Source organism: Triplophysa dalaica, chromosome 11 (genome assembly GCF_015846415.1).
Source record: "Triplophysa dalaica isolate WHDGS20190420 chromosome 11, ASM1584641v1, whole genome shotgun sequence".
In the NCBI taxonomy this organism is placed as follows: domain Eukaryota; kingdom Metazoa; phylum Chordata; class Actinopteri; order Cypriniformes; family Nemacheilidae; genus Triplophysa; species Triplophysa dalaica.
The window spans coordinates 3673824-3694607 of record NC_079552.1 but is presented as its reverse complement, the minus strand read 5'-3'; the positions used below and the strand labels follow the sequence as shown (position 1 = coordinate 3694607).

Sequence of the window (20784 nt, the reverse complement as noted above, 5' to 3'; positions counted from 1 at the left end):
CATTCCTAATATAATAACTCCTTACAGACTAATAGATTCAAGGGTGTGAATGAAGTGATGCTACATCAACATCAATGCCACTATTAAATAAAAAGACAACAATAAAACAAACCAGGAATTGCTTACTGCACCCTCAACAACATTCCATGACTAACACATTTATCTGAAATTTCTCTGCCGTTCTGTTATTACATTACAGGTCAATAGATATCGATCAACTCGCCCTTGTTATTAGTTCAGCCATAAAGCCAAATTAAATAAATGACTCGCAAAACTGTAACGGCATGCAAACATCGACACGCAGCGTTTGATCAATCCCGGAGCGTTTCTGCTGAAATTCATTTTCAGTTTAAGTTTATGGGCCAAATAAGACTTTTTTACTTCCGGTCAGAACTGCAGCGTATCAGATCAGATCAGATCCAGAGTCTCTGACTCATCTACAAACCGTTCGGTGTGAAACTGGTGCAGTGTAAACACAGTTTTATTGTTTGATTCCATCAGTTTCGCTTCATTACACCCTCCCAGGCAGCACTCAACACCCCAATATATGATTAAACCCTCTTTCCTCATCAGGAACCGCCTACTGGGAGCTGATAACACGTCCCACCCTCTCAAATCAGTCCCTGCTTTAACAATAACAAAAAACATTTACACACGCTGCTGTTTATAAACAACATGATTTCTGTGAGCTTTCATGATTCAAACAGGATTCTGCTTGTTTCCATTTGGGCTTGTATGGGTGTATGTATGGGTTTTCCATGTGTCCTATGGTGTGATTGCAAAAATCAACAAGAAAAATTAACAATGAAGATAAATCTCTCTTATGCTATTTTATATTATAAATATTAATAGCATGAATACTATAAAATAATATTCTACATTTTTGCTTTCACACCACAGGAAACATGGTAAAGTTTATTTGTCAATTACGGAAAAACTGTTTTTTTAATTAAATGATTGTTGTGGATGAACCTTTAGGTTGCGAAATTGTTGAAGATCAAAAAACAAGAAACAAAACATTGATCATATGCAATCACACACGACTCATTCCTGTATACTGTATATACATCAGCAGAGATTTACATAAAATAAGAAATCACATTTTTTTGGAGATGCTTGCTCTTTCATTAAAGTTTTGATAAGACTTCATACTCTTCTATTATGCTGGATTTGATTGATTTTGCCCAGTTTCTTACACAACTAATTCATCCTCATTCAGGTCTTCAACAGCAGCACAAGTGCACAATACGTGGGCCACACGACTCCTACGATTCCCATCATAACATTGATTTATGCTAATTTATTTTGAGCTTGCTCCTTTCTCCTAAAACGTTGTTTTTCTTTTGCCTGATATTCTAAGGCGCTTGCATGAAACATCTCTCTTCGTCTCAACTTTAGCTGCTGTTATCTGGTGGGCTGAAACTGGTCGGAATGGGTTGAAATGAACGTGTCAAAGTCAATGCCAATGCAAACAATAAAATGGTAACAACATAATCGAGAATAATTAGAGCTTATTATTGTGTGAAATCACACAAATTCATACAAATTAGCCATCTGAGACGTGTTGTTTATCAGTGACAGACCAGAAGCACCGCAGGTCAAAGTAGTAAGCATCTAGCTTTAGTCACACTCCTGGACATTTACACACTCAAACTACAAACCCGTACGGCTGGGGGTTTCTTCAGCATTCCTCTCTTAACAGCTTTTAATAGCATCATAAAATCTTTGGCTGATTCGACTTGTTTCGACACCTCTCGTGTTACTCTATGTGTGGGACACCCTGAGGCCTGACAATTTTATGCTAAAGTTTATTGGTTGCAGTAAAAGACAAGAGAAGCATCGTGCCCCTGTCATCTTTAGCGGACAGTCCGTTCTGTTGCGTAAACGTCTGTGTAACTTACAGCCTGGTTTGTTTTCTGTGACACCTGTGCTCTGTGACACTTACCAAATGCATCCCGTCTCCTGACGTTCAGATGACCCGGCTCGTCTGGATCAGAGAGGCTTGTGGATCTCCTCTAATGTTGGGTCATCATGACTCATTGAAATTGCATGTCCTAGCGAGTCTGACCGCCTCAAACTTGACCACTTTCTATCTGAAATTCATTGCCAATGTTGCCAGATCTGAAAAAAATAAACATCCAATCCTTTTCTGACAAAACAAGCCTTAATAAGCAATCCAATTTTTAGTTTTTGGTTTGTAGAGTGATTAATCCATCTGATTTGCCATAAACAGGAGTACATTTACTTTACATTATAAACACACATATATGACATTGCATTATGTATATGATATCTATATGCACTGTAATGTACAATGTGATATATATTAGACATATACATCCATACACATATGTGTATACTGTACACACACATATATAATATATAAGAGTTTAATCCCAAAATTAGATAAATTCATTTTTTATTGTGCATTCCAATAAACTCCTCATGTATATATATATATATATAGCGATAACAGCCGGCTGCTTGTACTTATCCCGCTTATTACACAGCTACTTGCCACAAGAGAAAAAAGCTGGACATTTTGGATAATTTGAAATATTGGTTGGTTGTGGATGGAGGGATTTTAATTGATGGGGCTGTGTGGTCAGGTTTGGTCTTGTTTTGTGGTCGATGTCGGACAACAGAGAAATAAAGTTACAACATGCCATTACTATTTTTCCTGGTTGTTCCTCTGTTTTCTGGTGCCGATCGTGGAGTGGGACTGGGTTGGACCTGCACGAGTGGGACTTTCTGGGTTGCGGATGGTGTGCTCTCCCTCTTCCTCGTAGATATTTGCTCTGTGGCTTTTGGTCGGGGTCACTGAGTGCAGATATGACACGTCAGAGGGGATCTTGCCCTCCCGGCTGAGCCTGGTTTCTCTCGAGGTTTTTTTTCTCCATTAATTAATCGTTGGAGTTCGGGTTCCTCGCCACAGCAGGGCAGTGTTGGCTTGCTCACCGGGAGACTGCATTTATTTATTTATTAATTAGATATTATTTATGAGAAAGATCTTGCTTGTTCTATAAACACCATGCACTGTGCTGTGTTTTACCTTTTCTGTTTTTCCTGTTTGCTACTGTAAAGCTGCTTTGGAACAATGCACATTGTGAAAAGCGCTCTATAAATAAACTTGAATGGAATAGAATATATAATGTATATCACTTTTATAAGACTAATATGCATCTTGTGAAGTTTCTTCTACTTAAAATCATCGCAGTACCTTAAAAATTCTTTGGTTATGTAAGCTCACTTGAATTTTGTTCCAGATTTTTACATCTTAAGTTTCTGCCCTTAAAAAACACTGCTTGTGAAGGTGCTGACAGGGCGGCGAGGCAGCTACCTTCGATTTTGGACCCAGGCCTTAAATTATTCAGTTGTATGGAAAGTCAAAAGAGCATATGAATTCACACTGTAATCTAGCCACAAACACACTGCTGACCAGACTTAAAACCAAGAGCAATTGAAATGGAAGCCATTACTGCCTGACCTGCTGCAAACTTTGATCCAGGACACATCACAAAACCCACATCCCTCCATCTGCCTACAGGAGCTTAACAGCATATTAAACCTTCATATCTCAGGTAAACACACTCCTCTGCTGCGATTATGACGTTTCCAATATACAGTGTAGAGAAATATTGCAAGACATATTTATTATTGTTTTAGGACATTTTAGCTGACTGAATATAAGACACAGCATTTATACACAATGAACAGCTACAAATGAACTTACAAACCACTACAGTTCTTGATTCTCTTCATCTGTACACCATTCTTCAATCATGAAAGAACGGAATATTTGTGTGTATATCACACCACTGACATCTACATTATTGATCGGTAGTAAACCAGACCCTGTCACTGAGAGGCATTAAAATGACTGATAATAATCTCTGGCCTCATCTAAAAGGTCATCATGGGTGTTTAGTGGCATGAACTCACGGACGTGCTGAATGTCACTGAACTTGGTCTCATTTTAACACACGGTTTATTGGACATTTTGATGAAAACAATGTTCAGTGAAAGAAAATGATTAAAATAAGATATTTTGCATTTAGTTTGAAATGCTGTTTTGTGTGAATGTGTAAACTTATTAAACAAAACTAATTTAGCAAGACAAAATGAACTACTTGATCAAAATATAATTTAGTTGGATTCACTCAACAATTTGTGCTCTTAAAAATAAAATTATTACCATTTTATTTCTAAGCTTGTACAATTATTTGAACAATTTCTTTTTAAAACAGGGACACAATTCTATAAATAATTGTGATAATTTATTTTTTATTAAACCTACTAAGGCACATGATTACTTTTTACATAGAGAGTTGAAAAACTGCATAGATTAAGCTTAGATGAAGCTGTATAAATTTGAAGGAGCAATGTGGACATTTTAACAGCGGCTTCTTTGCCGAAGGAGATAACATTTTTAGGAAACGTGCTCTGTAGAGCAGTTTTGTCCGTTTAGGTCTACTGTAGAAAAAACATGGCCAATTCCATGCAAGGCCACGCACGGTGTATGTAGATAGAAATAGCTCATTCTAAGCGAATAAATACATAACGCTTCAGTATGTAAGGTCTTTTTAAACCTCTGAACATGTTATGTACATTATATAGCACTTGATACTACAAAGGTACTTTGAAACACAACCTCTGTCATTGAAATCCCTAAGCTTTTTTCAACCTCCTAGATTCAAGATGTCAGGACCTTTCACATGTGTTAAATCCAGCCAATTCATCAGCGTGTGTCTCTCACGCACACAGACACAGCCCAATACATTTCTCATTTACAGTGTCCTTGAGGCTGGAATATTCCAACAAATGTCAATTAAAAGACAAATAGATTTCATCTCCTTTCCTGCAGTCATATTAAATGAATTTGACCTTTCCGTCCTATCTACTGTGATATTGTATGATATTTTTATTTGCTCTGGCAGGGATGTTTAACAGTGTGCTACTTCAGTACAAAAGAACAACAACTGTAGTGCCCTTTTCAAACTGTGCCGCATTCAGAATGCAATTGATATTCTGATTCAGTTTCTGAATTTCAACTGAATGCCGAATTGCAGGCCTAATATAAGGGCGCAGAAATAAGTCAAAATATTGCTATAAGTGGGGTTTTAATAATACATTACATTTTTTTGTTTGAATTATATTCATTAAACCATAATTATCAATTAAACTCCAACTCGCATGCTTGCGAGCCTATTTTAATTTTGCGCAACCCTGGTAGCCTAAAATGCAGGAGCTTTCAAACCGAGATGGTAATTACTTAGGCATGATAATCAAATATTTGAAATTACAATATAAATTATTAAAGATATTAACCCGTCATAACCACTGTTGTGCGTGTGTGATGTTCACGAGCCCCAAGCGTGTACGGCTGCTTTATAATTCTGTTTTCATACTCTTGGTCTGTTCACTGATAAGAGCTACTTTACAAACCCGTCACACACAGGCCGGTACTCTTATCATTAGAGGACTTTCCATTGACTTTATCATTTTAATTTTAAGCTATAATGATAATTTCTGTCCCCTAACCCTAAACCAAACCCCCCAGAAACCTTTCTGCAACGCATTTGCATTAAACGATTACTTAGCATGTTTAGTAAGTCAATTGAATAACAAACACATCATATTAAATGTCAGGGTTGCCTATGCTGTAAGGTCTTTTTTTACCCAGTGCCATAGCAACCGAAAGTAATAACTACTGATTTGAAACTACAAGGAGGGAATCTGTGTAATTTTTGTGGTAAGCAAATATTATTTGCCAGTTATAAACCTCCTTTAATGTATTCGAGGTGGGCCGTCTTACATTTAATCACTTCTGCACCCTTTCCCATACCTTGACCTGTGATATTAAGAAAAAGACTAAAGGAGACGCACGCCATATTTTCATTTCCTGAGCCTCCCTGTCTTGCCTTTGTTTATTTCACCTTGGTTTGCTGGTTGTTGTCATCTAGGTGGAATGGAGAAATGCTTACATCTTGTGGTGGTATTCTGGTCTATGCCCCCTCCTTGACCCCTCCATTACACCAATACTGTTGAAAACTGTTGACTTTGTTTCGAATTCATGTGGACAAATGTCAAGTTTACACATAATAAAAGTCAACTGCATGTTTCCAGTATTTTGCTCAGTGGGTTTAAAAAAGAAATTTAACAATTTTAATTTTAACATTCGAGTGTTTAATTTCACGTGCACCGCGTAGTTCATTTCTGCCGTCGATCAATTTTACTGCAACTCCTGACCCACAGAGCTGAAATGACTCCCATCTTTTACCTTTTTTGCTGATGTTTGTCCTTCAAAGCAATAATGTAATCGCCTCCATCAACTTTTAGAATATTGAGTATATCGGTAAAACTCATAGAAATAGCAAAAATCGTTGGAAACGTCAAGGCTATTCTCGTAGCACGTCAACAAGTGAATAAAACATACTTTTTCTAAAGATAACAGAACAAAAAGCAACACAAATTTTTAACCTAATAAGACATTTTACTTGAAAAGCATATATAAGTAACTTCAATAGCAAATGAATAGAAAACTAGGAATAAGGCCTGATGCCGCAGAAGGACATTGAAAAACTTGAAAAGAAGCATCTTGTAGAGAAGATTCACGCCGAGACTAAACCGCCCTGAAAGCAATTTCCTTTCGTTATTATTTCTTGCCACTTTTTTGCTGACAGACAATGGAGTTTATTTCTATAACTTTGCCGTAACTACTCGTGAGAGCATTTCAAACCACAGCATGATTGTGGATCTCATATACGTGAAAACGGGCCTTTTTCTTTCTCTAGTGTAAGGTGACCAGCACGGTTTAACACATTGAAAGAGTAACATGTTCACTCTAGAAGAAAGAACATTTCTTTCTCGTGAAGGCTGTGATTTTGTCTGAGTGCACTTCACAGCAGACAGTATATGAAACCTCTTATATGCAGGAGCTACTTGTTAAGGCCTATCTGAACCACCTAATAGGAATGTAGAACCTTTTTGATGGCCTCTGTTAAAATACAGAGAGATATACCGTTTTAATGAAGAATTATTATATATTATTATATATATTATTTTAACGGACACCAATGGAACTAGAAAATCATAACAACATAAAAACATCATCAGAGACATTAAAAAGGGACAGTTTGGTCATCGATTCTGATGTTAATGTTTGGCATTGTAAATTACTCTGGAAACATACACTTCTGACCTCATTACATCAATATTACTGGGCCACTGCATCTTGGATGCTGCGTCTGTGTTGCTTGGCAACCACTTTGTTGCATTTTGTTCATTGACAGATAACAGGTTTTTTCAACATGACTACAGTTTTGTAGCTGTGCATTCATTTTATAAACATTGTCTGGTATATAAAATAAGGTAGCCTACATGCTTGTCCTAAATGCACTAAACCTCATGTAGTCATAATTTGCGATGTATTTAGAAGAGATGGCCTAATCTAAACTATGCTTTCTGTGTCTTATTGTGTTATTTGTGCAACACAAAAAACAGAAACTGTAGTGAAGTACTCCGTAATTTTTCTTTTCTCAACAATATCGCCAACCAATTAGCCAATATTAAATCATCGCTGTACAGAACGATTGGCGTGTCAAAATATCGCGAGAGCGTATATATTTGTATACACCGCTAGTCATATAAACTATAATAACCTTACCCAACCGCAAAAAAAGTGTATTTACTATACATCTCTAAGTAAGAGTATGCATTTTTCCATAAAATACGGTTAAGTAAGTTAGGTCCAATCAAATGATTTCGATGTTTCAGGTTTAACGTTGTGTCTCCAACTAGCATCCTATATAAAATCACCACCAAACGCTTACGTATTTAAACGCATTCGAACAACACACAGAAACTAATCTCAAACCACATCACGTACCCTATACATATGTTATGAAGTGCTTTTCGTTTTACACTTAATTTCTTGCCTAAATCTGACGACTAGGTTGAGTTTGGCGTTCTTCATTTCTCCCAGTCGTTCAATGTGCGCTGCAAACAGGAAACACAGCGCCACTCAGCGGCAGAACATTGCAACTACACGCAAAAGGACACAATGGATCACTCCCCCAGAGAAATAGCAAACGTCCGTAATTTAGTGACGTATATGTCATTTAATAATTCAAAACCGTAAAGCGAGCTTATAAAATGATGTTCATGTTAAACATATGACTATTGAACAATTTGCTTTAAAATAACAAATTAATTCAGATTAAATAGGTAGAAGAAAAACAATTTTGAGATCGTGAGCAAGATAAATTCATTTAAAGCTTTTTAATGGACACATTGGTCTTCAGCTTTTTTGAGGACGTTTGCTGGGAAATTGGTTTTTAGATTCCAATTATATTTCAAATGACATTCAAATAAGGAATAATGAAAAATCCCTGCAGGGTTTAGAAGACCAGAGGCATAAAATGACACTCAGCAAACTGTAAATGGAGAAACGCCACAGGACAGAAGATGAAAACTGTGTGTTTATTTACATGAAATGATGCACTTCATTTCATTTATTCATTTATTTGTCAGCTCGTGTCTTTTTGAAGAATAAATACCCACTGAAAACCTCTTGGGTTGCTTAATCACATTTAAGCATTTAAAAGGAATGTTGTCATTTAAAAACGATTGCAAAAATGACAAATAACATTTGTGCTTCTTCCCCAGGAACACTAAAATGTGGTATTTCACAAAACACTCCATAATATCAGTTTCCTTGATTTCTTATTGAATTGAATTCTGTCAATGTGGACTTGATGTAGCCGATTAATGCTCTAAAGTTCAAGGCATTTGGTAGGTGGGTCACCGTGGGAGTATAAATCTCTTACATGTAAATATATTAAATAAATAAATATTTTAATGAATATTTTAAGTGCTAGATGATTCTATGGATTTACTCCATATTCTATGGATAAAAATTGGGTGGTGGATCTGAAAGAGGTGATTATTGAAAATAACACATTTTTCTCTGACCTGAAAAACCCACAGCAGCCATAGAATGCATTAGGCAGGCCAAAGTATATTGAAATGTGTAAATGTAATGATTTCTGCCAAGCTAAATTTATCCACAGTTGGCTGGACACTCAACTCCATTATGGACAAAATATTGGAGTTCTTATCACAGAAAAACAGTCCCCGTCTCATTTTTAAAAGCTGTGCAGACTGTACAGACATTTAATTTCATTAGCTGTAGACCTTTTTTCTTAAAAACATGCTTTTAAATTGTGAGATTTGGGACATTTAAAGGAAAAACATCAAGTGGGAAACATACTGTTAAAAATATCAAATTTAATTGGATCTTCAGATGTATTAGAGAAAAAAGGAATTTGAAATCTATGAATTCTCTACATTAAATGCCAACATTAAACATGTAAAAAAGCATGAAACTGCATGTCATTGAGCTTTACACACCCTAAAATAAATGACTGCACAAAGAAATTACTTAACAGGCCTTTTGTGTTGGAAACAGAATTCAACTTTTTTTTACCCTTGTGGAAAAGCACAAATGTTGAAGATATAAGTAAAACCTTAGCTTGAAAGTGCATTGTTTCTTTTAGCTTTTTATCAGAAAAACATAGTTTGCATCAGTAGTACAGCCATTAATAGAAGTCAGTACTTACACAGTAAGTGTGTTCTGAATAATATGTTTTAAAACAACAGCTCGACCTGTAAAATGTAACTTTGGCATCATTTACATCTATAACCATTGCATTCTAAATCTGTATGTTGCAATGATAGTTCATCATTACATTAAAGAACAAAACCTTTGAGGGCCATGTGTTCAGAGTTTATAGCATGTAAACTGTATGCATAGCATATGATTTTGCACTGGATTATGATTAATTTAAAGTAATAAATGTGATGTCTAATATATCATGAGATGAATCAAGACAGGGTTGATCACAAACAACAACAGACTACATTTCATTTCACAACAGATCATTGACGTCAGTCCTTCAGTATCTGTTCTAAGTTTGAGAGAAGGTTCCTCAGTCCGTACATGTAGCTCTCATCAGGACCATCACTAGGAAACACATGAGCAAAATCGATCATCTTCACTTCTACTCCTTCTTCAAGTACATCCTCCTTCTGATGCTTCATTCCAATGTTCTCACCGTCCTCTACACTTCCTCCACGTGTTCCGTTGATGGTCCTCTCACTGAGGGAAAGATCAGTACAGTACGGTTGACTGTGTGTTCGGCCTGATCGTGTTAAACTGCCGTGGTTGTACTGCAGGTCTGTCTCAACTCTTCTCTGTTTCATTCCATTGACTCTGTGAGAAGAACCTTCATAGACCAGCAGCAGGGAACTGGCATAGAAATGCAGCTGTGTTTGGCTCTCAAACCAGCGGAGAATGCTTTTGATTTTAGAGATGATCAGGGAAATTGCATCTCTTCGTATGTCTTTACCGTTATGGAAGAATGTAGTCAACCCTGTTGCAAACAAAATCCACAAATTTTTCATCATTTTTGTGATTCCATTTAAATTCATCCCACATGCTTTTATCAATGAATTTTGAATTTTCATACTCTTATATTTACAACTATTAATTTCTAGACGGTTCAATATTATCTGAGCGTATTGTAATGAAATATTTTTTTTTTAATGAAAACATTTTCAAGATTTTGCAAGGCCTGAAAATCACATTTTTTAATTAAAAAATAAAGTCCTGGAATATTATATATATGGCTTTAGTGTGTATTTCAATATTTTTTTATTTCTTTAATTTCATATGAATTTCAATTATTTTTATACATTTTTATGACCGCGGGACCCATATAAGTCAATCATGAGAATGGAGCCGTACCATTTTTAACAGTGTCCTTTCCAAGACTGCGTCCGTAGAGCTGGTCATAGGTAATGTAACTCTCGGAGTTGATTTGGTACACCTGAGGGGAGAACATAAGAAAGAAAAACACAATCAGTATGAGCAAACATCATTAGTACTGTTAGTTTCCTAAGAGAAATAGAACCTCAGGTATGTAACACAGGCAACTCATTGCAAGGCGTTATGGGATTGCCTTATCCACGAAAGATACATGTGATGCGGCTGTATAATTTGGCTAAAATTAGCCTGTAAGAAGCGACTGCGCTCCCACACTCCTGCCATCTACAAAGGCAGCTCTGGGTTTTGGAACAGACACTCACGCGCAAACAGGCCTAAAGTTGAGTTGAGCAAGTTCCACTAGATGGATTTCCACGCTCACGTCCGCCATACGACAAAACAAATGAAACAAACGGAAATAACATGGAAAGAACGAGAGAGGAGACTGTGACAGCAGCTGGCAATTGTGTCTCAGCCTAGAGACACTGAAAGTAATTAGATGGGAAGAAACAAGCACGAGTAGAGAGTCGAAACAGAAGATGATTTACTGAGGTGTGGAGGAGAGAACCACTAAACAGAGGGCCAGAGATGGAGAACTTCCACAAGATCGTGAATCATGAGCTACAGAAACCTTCAACAACAGGCGCAATAAAATGTACACTATCAATCTATTTGTGTGTCATCACTGTTTACTGTATGTCATTTGTAGTCTCCATTTACACCTGAATTTAGTGTTGCCCATTTTGTGATTATTCAAAATATCCCATCCTTTACAAACATATATTTCAAGAACATTCTATGTATACTTAGGTAATATTCAAGTATATACATTGTGTAGCAAGTGTACTAATATCAATATACTTGTATATGTAGTATTTTAATACTCCTTGGGGATAAATTCACCCAATTTATTCACAATAAAAATAAAAACAAAATTCAATTTAAGTATAACAATAGCAAACTTGTGAGTATACAATGTTTTGTACTGCAGCTATACTATTTATGTATAATATAATGTATAAAATATTGAAATGCAAGTCGTTTTGGATAAAAGCGTCTGCCAAATGCATAAATGTAAATGTACAAGTGTAGCTTATATTGGTATAGTTCATTACTTTTTGCACCATTTTTAGTTCATGAAAAGACACTTTGAAGTATACTCTCTGTAAACTACTAGATTAGTAGTAAGATTGTTAGATTTCTTATAAACTTAACATCACACTTTATAATTTATATATAATTTTTGAACTTTACGTGTACTACTATATTCCAATGTCGGTAGTACATTTTAAAATATACTTAACTTATACTAACTGTGTACTTGATATAACTGTAAAGTATATCTCGATCAAGAGACTCAAATGTACGTAGACTTAGTATACTTAGTAGTCATTTTCATTTCTGAGAAACAAATAAAACTAGACTAAAAGTATAGTTTCCTGTTCTAAGTTTAAAAGAAGTATACAAATATACTTTATATTTATATAAATATTTATATGAATAAACTTTGTCTTGTCATTTTTTTAAAGTAAGCCTGAAAGTCTCTTGCCTGTTATACTATACTTTTCTCCTTACAAGTAAAGAAAACACTCTTCTTGATGCTCTGCAGCTCGTCTGGTTGTGTTGGCAAAGTAAATTTCATCCTACAAAGTTAAAATGAGCACCTCCTACTGTCTGGATATTATAAGTAACATTCAGATTGATCATGAAACTTTGTATATCAATGGAAAAAGTATAAACCATCTGTAATGACTAATCATCCACATTCATGGTTAGTAAATCACTAAACAATGGGTGCAGAATAAAGAGATGAGGGCAGAAAGGCAGGAGATCTTTACAATCATTGATTCTGAAGTGAGAATCCAGATGGAATTAGTTTAATCTGTCTCTGTCTTCAAGTTTGACCTTGTTTACAACCACTGCAGCACAGTGAGCTGAACTAGTGGCTGGAGAAACCAAAATGAGGCAGGCCGACAAGTGTGTTACTCACACACACCACAATCTTCTCATCAAATGTCTTATCAGAGGTAATTAACAAAGTGTCTGGAGAAGCTGTGAATATTGATCAAGCCTTACAAGATGGAGGACGGGGATTTCTGTTCTGCTGCAGTGAAACCAGACCTTTAGAGACCTCAATCACGGTGATCTCATCACAAATGAGATCTTTAACGTCTTGCTTGTTTCGTCTCAAAAAGAAATGAGATTAAATGGAAAGTAAATGGAGACATTTGCTTGGTATCGTCCACCTTTTGGATTGTCTGCCTTGAGTCTTTTTTGGAGTTTCAGGGAAACAACTCAACAATGTCTCAAGCACAAAACCACTGAGACATCTTTTGTGTTCTACAGAAAGTGCATGAACTGCACGAGGGTAAATAAATGATGATGTAAATGTTTTTTGAGTGAACTATCCCGTAAACCATGAAAAAGCTACTTCTGGGCAATACTTTTCCCTCCGATTTAATATATTTATGACCCACCACACTTGGTACATAAAAAGGAAATCAGATACAGGTAGATAAATTAAGTGATATAAAGAGGATATGACAGAAATTGTGAGGCCGCAGACACTCACCCTCATGCCTAGTAACAGGAAGCCTATCTCCTCCATCAGAGGATACTTCCTAATCTGCTGTTCACGTTTCTCATTTGAGGCAAATGGGTCGTAACTTCTCCTCCCGATCTTCACATCCATGATGCATGGCCGTAAAAACCTCCGCGTCACATTCTCCAGCTTCAGATACAGCTCTGAGAAATACAACAAATGAACCCAGTTTACTCAATTATACTTGTATTGTATTTAACAATTTAAAACAGCTTTTGATTTGGACATCTCAACATCAATACCAGACTGCCACCTTGAGGCGGACATTTGCACTGACAATAAACCATCCAATGAGTTCTGCATGTGGGTCAGGTATCAGATTTCCACTTCATGGTTATTGTTAACAGAAGTTCACTGTCTGTGACAATATCTGTTTAAAAGTTTTTTTGTGCTATCAATCAAATTCACCTTTAATTTAGTTTCTTTGTGATTTCTCTTCTTTTTTGTCCATCAAATCAGACTTATAATTCAAGTTTAAATAAAAGAGAGAGAGAGAGTTTGTCATCCCTGTGGCTCTTAGGTCAAAACTTTAGGTGCTTTAATTATTCACAATATTATCATATTGACATGGTTTGAATATTGACAATACCAGTATATTAGTTCTTTCCTTTACCTCACTGTAACGTACTATTATACGTATTATTGGTCAAAAGTTTGGGGTTACTTGACTAAAAAGGTTTAATATCATTTTAGAAACCTTTTGAAATGTATTTCTAAATACATAAAATAATGTTTTATAGACAAAAATATAATTGCGCTAAGTAATTAATTTATTTCAATAGACAACAAAATTTTCAAAAAAATCTTTCGAAATAAATGACTATGACAAATAAATAGAGAAATAGCTGATAAAAACTCAGAATAGATGGAAACTTAATAAAATGTCAAGAGCACATTTTTACAAATTCCATGTAAAGACTTACATTAAAGATGCTAAAATATGACAGAATTGTATCAATTTACAATATTCGTCAAAATTAGTTATACAGTATTTGAAGTATTCCGTTGTTTTGATGAGTTTACTATTATAAAAAAATGATGTGAATATAAATAAATAATTGAGCCTAAACATTTGAACAGTAGTGTCTGCGTTTTCTTGCTGACAAGTGTATACAGCACAAAGCACATTGATTTTCAAAACATAATTAACCAACACTGAGGTCATTACTTCATTATAGAATCACATTGCGCATTGGATCGTTGACATAGCGACAGATGATTCAGAGGCCGAGCTTAATGTGCAAACTGAAACTTCCAAAATCAGCACTAAAGCCGTATCAATACTTTCAGCCGAGTTCTTCTGTAGAGCTGTAGGCAAACACAGCTCTGTACTGTGTGCTGTTGCTGAGAAGGTCAAACAGAAGCACATGAAGATGCATAGAGAAGGTGAACAAAGGTTTAAAGTCAAGCACTAATAAAGTGAACGCTCCTTATACAGACTAAACAAACATCCCACTCATCCAGTTCATGCACTTTGGACACAAGGACACACCTACAATGATGCAGAGAACGTGAGGAAGCTATCGTGAGTTTCTGCTTTCTCATATAGTGCATGCCAATGCTGGAAGTCAATCCCATAGCAAATAGCAAACTATAATGATCAATTATTAACTAAAAAGTAACTTTCTGAAGATACCAAGATAACACTATCACCTAAACCGGCCTTCATGGAAAAGCCCAATTGTAATGGAACTAAAAAGCTTGTCTAGGATTAACTCCACAGATCAACGTATAAAAGCCTTTCTTGTACTAGTTTCTTAACTACTGCACAATAGTACGAGTATTTATATTTGTATTATATTTTTTTGTAAAGGTCACTAATACAAGTTACAAAAGTCACTATGGATAAATGTGCCTGCAGAATGACCAAATGTATAGAATTAAAAACGTATTATTATATAAACATATGAATGAGATTGTAGAAATTCATACAAATTGGCAACCAAAAGGTTCAGAATTGCCATGAAATTGTGTTGCTTTTAATCTCACCATGCGGGGACTCCCGTGGTGCCCATGTGCCATAGAACTTGGGAAGATGTTTTTGCAGGACCAGTAGCCTCACATCTGTGCAGTCTTTATCATATACCTGCAGAACAGTGACATGTGCCTTACAGTTCAGATCTAAGATAACAGACATTTCCTTATCTCAAGATGGATCCTTTGGGTATGTGTCCTTCACAACTCCTTCCTGGTGGAACATTTTCCTAACTAAGTCCGGTCAACCACATCTCTCACAACATTCAAAAAGCTACTTAAAACCCATCTCTTCAGTGAATACTTGACAGACAAATGAGGGGAAAAACTCTCTTTTGGTCTGGCTTTGGTTGAAACTAGTTTCTTTGTATTAGCAAATATTCTATTATTGCTCCTGTATGACTTATTGCTTCCTGAACTCTCTGTTAGTCGCTATGGATTAAAGTGTCTGCTAAATGACTAAATGTAAATGTGTGATTGGCGAAACTCTAAGGTCTGTCCGAAACAGAGTGAAGGTTAGTTACCTGTTTGTAGAAGAGCATCTCTCGTGGGCCTCTCGGCGGAGGCTGTAGATGTTTGAGTATTGTGCCATCAGGGTGCTGCAGAACACCTGTAGAGGTGAACCAAAAGACTGAAACCCTGTGGACACTAATGATCATCACAACGTACAAATCACACCTATTTTGTTAGTGTGAAGATGTCTATGATTCATTTGAAGGAAGTCTTTACATTACAAACATTTGAGGATCAATGCCAAGAAACGTTTGATCAAACTGTATTTTCATGCTTCGCTTTAATGGAATTTGTTAGCCTGCCTTTATCTACTCTTATCTACTCACCCCATGAAACACAAGAAAAACTAAAGTGCTGACCACTCAAAATCTGGCGGTCCATCAGATAACAGCTCTCAGTGGCTAATTCAGTGTGAAATCCCCATGAATCACAATCATGAATGACAGCAGAGGAAGTGATGTCATCTGACTGCTGAAGCTCAGCGGCTGAGTGAGCGGGACTAATCTAAATCCCTATACTTGTGTAAGAATTCCCATTGAAACCATAATTTAGGAAAAACAGGTCTAGAGCGTCCTAATGGAGATTTTACAACGTGACAAAATCTATTTTTTTCATGGGTTCTTGATCTTTTAAGAGATACTTCACCCAAAAATGGTCATTTGGTCACCTTTGAGTGGTTCCAAATCTGAAAGATAGTAGGAAGAATGCTTATAACCAAACAGATATTGCCCCCCATTGACTTCCATAGTAGGAAAAATTACTAATATTTTTGGGGGTTCTGTTTAACACAAAAGAAGACATTTAGACATTCTGTTATCCTAAAGAATAAAGGATAATAAACTGTTCTGTGTGACTTTTGACTATCATTACATGTGTCCCTGCTATGGGAGTCAATGGGGGGCAAGATCTGTCTAGTTAAGCATTCTTCCAAATAAAAGTAACTCTTGAACCTTAATGTATATGGTACAAACAATAATACATTCAGCATCAAACAAGATGATAAAATTCAACTTTGTCAAGAATTCACATCGTTTCATTTGATCAATGAAATAATTATAATAATATCTCATTTGAACACGGAATGTAACAACGAGGTTTTAAATTATAAAGTTATGATAACTTACAATATGTCAAACGGATTGTTAGCCAGTTTCTTTGTCGCTCTTCGGAAAAGAAGCGATCATAAACATGGATAAGATCACTTTGTCCAAACTTACCGGTGTTATTGATTCCGTATTTATGTCCGGCTACTTGATGGGAGAAGGGCACACATCCATCCACCCGCTCCAGTGCGTCCAACTCTTTACTATTTTCCAGTTTTTCAAGCATTAGAGATGGTGGGTCCATGATCAGACCGTTTACTGACATTTCCATTCACAACACTGCGCCAGTTAATGATTTTCCAGTGTGACGGGTAATTCACAGGAACATAAACATGTTCAGGTAACTCATTCATCAGGTCAGAGGCGCGCCTGTGACCCCGCATGTTCATTCATCACGTGCGTGTGCGTGTTAGTGATGGGCTTATCGATACCAACGTTGGTATTGGTATCGGATCGATACTAGTCTGACGAGATCGATATTTTAGTTTAAAGCTTTCTAACCTACGTTTAAGTATTACTTTCGGTTCATTAAAGAGACATGGGTGAGACTATTCTGTTCTTTTCACACGTGACTCCTCCTCTCCTGCCGTTCAGAGTGTGCAATGAACGCAATCCGGATTAAATTTATTCTCCGTCTACACTGACGTCACATCACTTATTCTTGGTTATGAATGGAGTCGTGACGTCACTCAAACCAGCTGTAGAGCACCCGTTTTTATTCACCTTTCGGTCATATGTTTAGCCTTTTCTATTTTCTAAAATAATACAAAATATTCATTCTGAAAAATGAAAAGCAATTCTACGGCTTAACCTTGCAACAGGATTTTGAACTATTGGGGTTTAACGTTACCTTAAAACGTGCTTAAAAGTATGTTTATGCTTTTACACGACTGTGACGTCACATCAATGCGAGTTGTGTCTGTGCGCATCAACGTCTCACAAAACTGCGCAGGAGCTCGTCACAAAATTCGTTTGACATTGTTTATTAAATATCAAACATGACAGTGTACTTCTCTGAGAGGAAAAACAAACATTCAACCATGCCCCCAAAAACCTGATTTTCTGGCCTGTTATGGAAATAGATAATACATACAAACAAATATAGAGAGCACATCTTTCTAAATGACAAGACAAAAATATAAGTGAATAAATGTAGATCTGTCATATTTAGTGATTATGGTTCAAAAAATAGAATCCTTAAATACATAGAATGTGATTGATCCGTTAAGGTCACGGGTGACATATATCAGGCAAAGAGCACACATGAAGGTGGCCATTTTAATTTCATACAGATTACACATTCATATCTCTTAAAACAATCTCCCCACTTATATGTTGCTCATCCAGGCTCCGGAAATCTCATACGAGCAGTAGTGTGTAAACTCTCTGGACTAATGTAGTGGCTTTAATCTATAACCAGTGTTTAAGCATGTTTAGGAGAACGTTTGATAACACATCTGAAATCCAATGAAGTCTACAGAGATGAAGAGGAAAAAATATATGCATTCTTTAATTATACCCAGATATCTACTCCAAAATTCGCCAAGTACCAACACATATTGGCAGACTACTGGTCAGTTCACCTAAACCGGTCAACCGTACATATTATATGATCAAACACGTGCACACAGAATAAAATAACCAGACAATATCACCAAACCTGAGCACACATGTAAAGACACTAATCTCTATGAATTGACTGTTGTGAGCAGCTCAGCGCACGTTTTAAGCCTCCTTGCGCTTTATGATCAAAGGACCAACGTTGTCTCCCGTTTCCTGATTGTGTTTCGCGTGTGCGCCGTCACAGTATGGAAACTGTAAGAAATCACAGAAACATTATAATTGTGTAGTGTGTGCAACCTTACATTTAATGACAAGCAATACATTATATAGAACTGTATTTCTGAATATAGCCCAAGAGACTATAGTCTGGACTACTTTATGGTACTTTGGCACTTTTTAGGATGAGGAAGAATAAATAATCTCTTAATTTCCTAAAATAAAAAAACTAATCTTGGACCTCTCGCTACAATTTCTCAACTGTTGCAAATAAGAAAGAAAAGAAAATGGAACTGGGATCATCATGAAAGTAGGTAGGTTATGAGAAAAAAACACAATTAAGGGCAAACAAGAAAATTAGGTGAAATCAGGTGGGTCCGGGTTTGGATGGTTGACCTCAGAATGCAGAGTTATGAAGGCAAAAATTAGCCACGTGGTCCACAACGAGATCACACGGTAATGTCCAGTTTACAATAAAAACTTCACAGCGGAATTAATGTCACATTTCCATTTCTGACAACATGTAAAGTCTATTATTTAAATATCAGCAATGCATATCCTTAAACAGCTATGCAATTTGCTTTGAATGAAAACTACTGTATAAACTAAGTGTCTGTTGAAAAACAATTCTGTATTTTAAGTTATGATGTTTCAAGGTCAAACAGCAGCCGGATAATGTTATACATCATAATTCATGATTGTTGTAATAGTAATTTAACGCAAACCTCATTTTACTAATTTTTTAATGGAATTTTTGATTCATGGTTCGTTAAGGTCTCTCTCACCTTTTTGGATCTCCAGCATCTACAGTAAACGGCTTTGTCGGCCATGTCTTCGATGTCAAAGGCATGCACCACTTTGGGGTTGTCTTTCTGCAGATCAAGGTTCACCTTTGGCTTCACACATGTGTCTTTCTTACAGATGGTTCTGTAAATGAGGATTCCTACAGCAGCAGCTCCAACTGACACAGATACTGCGGTGATGATCTCAGCTGGAGAGACACGAGACATTTTACCATCCAAACACTATAATCCTATTATTTTCAGCACGCTCAACTAATTGATATAGCTATATATATACACATTTATATATATATATATATATATATATATATATACACATACGCATACACATATAAATATATATACATATACACATATAAATATATATACATATATATACATATACACATATACACATATATACACATATACATATACACAAAGAATTATGTTCATTACATAAATTATTTCAAATCTATTACTGTAACATTCTTTTTTATATTATATAACATTAATAATAATTGTATTTTTTTAAGATTCCCATATAAACAAGATAAAATCTGAATAGATTCTAGGCCTCTTTAACGCCGATAACATCAAGGACAAACAAATATCTTAACAATTAAATGTCGAAACCACTATAGATAATAATAGACTAAATGACATTCAGTTATTGAAAATTCAATAAACAAATGTTAGTTTGAAGAAACCGGATATGATCAAACAGACACACTTGATACATTTGAAACAGAAATAACGTAACAAGATTCTTAACGCGACCAATGTTAAAGTGAACACTGTTTAAATCCACCATTTAAAACTCGCTTCAATGTGTTTGTCGGACATCTAACGCGCGAATATATACATTAGATTCAGTTAAATTACTACGGAATTGTGCACATGAACATGAACACAAACGCGTTCTCAACACAGCACCTTGACTTGTCCTAAACCCTGTTTCTTTCATTGAAAACGTATGATTAATTAAATATTTAACGTTACCTTTGCTTAAGGTGTTTGATGCGCACATGTTTGGTTGTAATCTGTGTATTTTATATTATGGTCTGCTCATAGTTCAAACGTCCACAAATGTCTTCAAGGCCGATGATAAATATCGAGCCAACAAACGAAGCGCTAAATCTGCGCAGCGATCGTTTGGAATGTGGTTCACTTCGCCAAAGCAGGACTTTTATTTTGACGTTTGGT

At 36.0% G+C, this 20784-nt stretch overlaps 2 protein-coding genes across 2 annotated transcripts; both read right to left on the bottom strand.

Annotated features, from left to right (window-relative positions):
• Positions 1-9268: 9268 nt before the first annotated feature.
• On the bottom strand, positions 9269-17587 carry ipmka (inositol polyphosphate multikinase a). The gene is made up of 6 exons (XM_056760866.1): positions 17132-17587; positions 15926-16011; positions 15417-15513; positions 13398-13570; positions 10808-10889; positions 9269-10433 (listed from the first exon to the last, which is right to left on the bottom strand). The coding sequence occupies exons 1-6, from the start codon at positions 17286-17288 to the stop codon at positions 9949-9951; spliced, it is 1080 nt and encodes a 359-aa protein (XP_056616844.1). The 5' UTR covers positions 17289-17587; the 3' UTR covers positions 9269-9948.
• A 397-nt stretch (positions 17588-17984) lies between these two features.
• Positions 17985-20740, bottom strand: cisd1 (CDGSH iron sulfur domain 1). Its single transcript, XM_056761220.1, has 3 exons — positions 20581-20740; positions 19582-19787; positions 17985-18832 (listed from the first exon to the last, which is right to left on the bottom strand). The coding sequence occupies exons 1-3, from the start codon at positions 20606-20608 to the stop codon at positions 18743-18745; spliced, it is 324 nt and encodes a 107-aa protein (XP_056617198.1). The 5' UTR covers positions 20609-20740; the 3' UTR covers positions 17985-18742.
• Between the last annotated feature and the right edge of the window lie 44 nt (positions 20741-20784).